The 4,172-nt window shown below is 55.3% G+C and overlaps 1 protein-coding gene across 1 annotated transcript; it reads left to right on the top strand.

The window, feature by feature from the left end:
• The first annotated feature begins 241 nt into the window (after window positions 1-241).
• LOC136552258 (probable flavin-containing monooxygenase 1) lies at window positions 242-2,129 on the top strand. The gene is made up of 2 exons (XM_066543785.1): window positions 242-1,233; window positions 1,296-2,129. The coding sequence occupies exons 1-2, from the start codon at window positions 370-372 to the stop codon at window positions 2,007-2,009; spliced, it is 1,578 nt and encodes a 525-aa protein (XP_066399882.1). The 5' UTR covers window positions 242-369; the 3' UTR covers window positions 2,010-2,129.
• Window positions 2,130-4,172: the final 2,043 nt, after the last annotated feature.

Raw genomic sequence — 4,172 nt, 5'->3', positions numbered from 1 at the left:
TTGCTGTGGAATATATGCGCGCAGTGCGTCGGTCGGATGATAAGGTTGGCGATTGAACTGTTTCTGGCCTACAGACTGCCCTCTTTTGAACCATAGGCTGCGATGCGATTTCAACGCACACACCTATGCAATGACGCAATAGCCGACCCGCTAAGCCGCCTCCATTGGTTTTTTTATGCAATCCAGAAAAGTAGTCAGTGACTAATATGTTGAATCGCACGTACTCCAACCCACACCGGCATTGAAAAATGTGGCACATGGCTCGCGCCAATATTTTTTAAATACAAAAATGCCCGTCATCGAGATTGCACACACTACACGGTTTCAAGAGGCAGCAGCACCAGTGGATAGCGGTCGGCAGTGGCGCCAATGGATCACAAGGCGGCGAAGCGGGTGGCCATCGTCGGCGCCGGCACGAGCGGGCTCGCCGCGTGCAAGCACCTCCTGGCGAGGGGCTTCCGCCCGGTGGTCTTCGAGGCGGGCGCCACCGTGGGCGGCCTGTGGACGCGGACGCTCGCGTCCACCCGGCTGCAGTCGCCCACCGCCGGGTACCGCTTCTCCGACTTCCCGTGGCCCGAGGGCGCCGACACGTACCCGCGCCACGACCAGGTCGTCGAGTACCTCGCCGCCTACGCGCGCCGCTTCGGCGTCCACGAATGCGTCAGGTTCCGGAGCCAGGTCGTGGCAGCGGAGTACGTCGGCGCTGCTGATGACGACCTGACTGAACAGTGGGCGGGGAACGGCGAGGCGTTCGGTGGCGACGGCGCCGGCGTGTGGCGCCTCACCGTGCGGCACGGCGATTCCGACCCGACGCAGGTATACGAGTTCGATTTCCTGATCCTGTGCATCGGGAGGTTCAGCGGCGTGCCCAACATCCCGGCGTTCCCGCCCGGCGGCGGCCCCGACGCGTTCCGCGGGCGGGTGCTCCACTCCATGGACTTGTCCGACATGGACGACGCGGACGCCGCCGCGCTGGTCAAGGGCAAACGCGTCGTCGTCGTCGGCTCCGGCAAGTCCGCCTTTGACATCGCGGCCGAGTGCGCCGACGCCAATGGTGTGGAGCGGCCGTGCACGATGATCTGCAGAAGCCCACAGTGGCTGCTGCACGACGTCAGTGTCTGGGGCAAGCTCCACCTCGGGTACCTCTACATGAACAGGTTCGCGGAGCTCATGGTCCGCAAGCCCGGCGCCGGCCTGGTGTCCACCCTCCTCGCCACATTGCTCACGCCCTTGGTATGCAAAGCAACATGTCCATTGGTGGCCCTCGACATCAGCGCTGATGTCTGTTACTCCAGGCGTGGCTGATATCGAAGCTGACGGGAGCGTACTACAAGAAGGCGATACCGATGCGGGAGTACGGCATGGAGCCGGAGTTCGGGTTCGCCGGCTCGATCTCCTCGTGCAAGATCGGCATGCTGCCGGAGGCGTTCTACGACAAGGTGAGGGACGGCAGCGTCGTCATCAGGCGGTCTAGGTCCTTCACCTTCTGCGAGGACGGCCTGGTGCTGGACGGCGGTGACGGGGCCGTTGCCGTCGTCCCCGCCGACGTGGTGATACTCGCCACCGGCTTCCGCGGCGACCAGAAGCTCAGGGACATGTTCGTGTCGACCAGGGTGAAGGCGATCGTCGCCGTCTCGTCGGACACCGCCGTCCCTCTCTACAGGGAGTGCGTGCACCCTCGGATCCCGCAGATGGCGGTGGTCGGGTACTCGGAGAGCCTGACCAACATCTACTCCATCGAGATGATGGCCAAGTGGGTGGCGCGGTTCCTGGACGGCGCGTTCCGGCTGCCCAGCGTGCCGCGGATGGAGCAGAGCGTGGCGGAGTGGGGCCGGTACATGAGGCGGAGCAACGGGGAGAGCTTCCGCGGGTCCTGCCTCGGCGCCGTCAACATCTGGTACAACGACCAGCTGTGCCGCGACATGGGCTGCCACCCCAGGAGGAAGAAGGGCTTCCTCGCCGAGTGGTTCCAGCCTTACGGCGCCGTCGACTACGCGGATATCCAATGAGAGTGGAGCTTTTATCGGAACTCCACTTACAACAGTTTTCAGACAAGTTAGCGAAAAATTTTGTAATATGAACGTGAGTTTGAAGATTTCAATACCAAAGTTCTGAGATTGTTGGATCAACTTAGATTTTACTAAACGACTGGATGGGGTTGGATTGGATATCATCTTGTATTGAGTTTAGATTGGATGTGGATTTTTGTTTTCAATTGGATTTCAGTTACACTAGTACACAATTTTGATGAGTAAATCAGCCTGGGTCAGTATCAAAATTGATGCCGATGGTATGAACCAAAACAGAAACGTTTCTTTCAACTAAAATAGGGCGTTATTACAAATACAAAATGGTAATGGATACAGTGATCATGTCAGATATCAAACAAGTTGATGTTCACCAACAAGCCCAATGCTGTCAATGTCACCTATATCTAAATGTGCCTTCTCTAAAAAAATAAAATAGTACAGATCTGATGGCGTGGAGATATAGATATTTTAACGGGCTATTGCGTTCTTACCCCTATTTTGAAGCACAATTATGATTTTATCCTCATTTCCTTCCACTTTGTGTTTTTACCCTTGCTTTTTCAAAACGAAGGTTCAATTTACCCCTACTTCGTGAACAGCAGGTAATGGTGTTAAAAAAGTTGAAAGATGACAAGTTTGCCCTTCCGAATATTGCGTTTTTGCCCCTATTTCAAACCCCAATTGTGATTTTACCCCCACTTTCTTCCACTTTGTGTTTTTATCCCTACTTTTTCAAAACGAAGGCTTCGTTTACCCTAATTCTTAACTCATTTATCTACATCTGGATCAAAGCAATTAAAAATTAATAAAAGCCCTGTGAAAAGACAAACTTACCGCTTATCTCTCGGTCGTCTCTCTCAGGGTCATCCCTCTCAACGCTAGCAGACAGCGGGTGATTGGGTGCGGCGGCAGTGGCGACGGAAGGGCAGCGTCGGGCCATTGGGCGGGCGCGGCGAGCGGGCGCGTGCGGCCAGGCGGAGGAAGCGGTGCGGGCGCGCGCGGCTTAGCCTGACGTGGGCGCACAGCCAGGTACGCGGCTCTGCTTGGCGCGGGCGCGCACAGCCAGGCACGAGGCTCTGCTTGGCGCGGGCGCGCACGGCTTGGCCGGCGTCGTGAGCGCGCGGCTCGTGAAAGCAGCCGACCATGGAGCCGAAGACCCGCCTCTCTCTCTCAACTCTAGCGGATGGCTGGGTGCGGCGCTCGTGGAAGGGATTGTGAGTCCACACTCCCTTCCACGAGCGCCGCACCCAGCCATCCGCTAGAGTTGAGAGAGGGAGAGGCGGGTCTTCAGCTCCATGGTCAGCTGCTTTCACGAGACGCGCGCTCGCGACGCCGACCAAGCCGCGCGCGCCCACGCCAAGCAGAGCCGCGTGCCTGGCTGCGCGCCCACGTCAGGCTAAGCCGCGCGTGGCCGCGCTGATTCCTCCGTCTGGCCGCACGCGCCCGCCCAACGGTTGGAGGCTGCCCTTCCGCCGCCACCGTCGCCGCACCCAGCTGCCCGCTGCCTGCTAGTGTTAAGAGAGACGACCCTGAGAGAGACGACCGAGAGATAATGGGTAAGTTTGTCTTTTCATAGGGCTTTTATTAATTTTTAATTGCTTTGATCCGGATGTAGATAACTGAGTTAAGAATTGGGGTAAACGGAGCCTTCGTTTTGGAAAAGTAGGGGTAAAAACACAAAGTGGAAGAAAGTGGGGGTAAAATCACAATTGAGGTTTAAAATAGGAGCAAAAACGTAATATTTGGAAGGGCAAACTTGTCATCTTTCAACTTTTTTAACACCGTTACCTGCTGTTAATGGAGTAGGGGTAAACTGAACATTCGTTTTGGAAAAGTAGGAGTAAAAATACAAAGTAAAAGAAAATAAGGATAAAATCACAATTAAAGTTCAAAATAAAGGGAAGAACGCAGTAGCCCATATTTTAACTCGGAAAGAGACCTACTCATCAGTAGCATGCTTGGGTTCCTACTGAATACGAAAAAATAACACAGCAAAAACAACAGCACTGACAGCCTGACAGGAATAGCCCACGAAGCAACCAAAGAAAACGGCAAGTGGTGGTTGTTTGGCCATTGGCCCCATCTGAAAATATCCAACATCTCAAAAAAATCTAACTTATCCAGAGAATCAAACGGAAAATC

Source organism: Miscanthus floridulus, chromosome 4 (genome assembly GCF_019320115.1).
Source record: "Miscanthus floridulus cultivar M001 chromosome 4, ASM1932011v1, whole genome shotgun sequence".
NCBI classification, from domain to species: Eukaryota; Viridiplantae; Streptophyta; class Magnoliopsida; order Poales; family Poaceae; genus Miscanthus; species Miscanthus floridulus.
The sequence above is the reverse complement of the archived record's forward strand: the minus strand, read 5'-3'. Positions and strand labels throughout refer to the sequence as shown.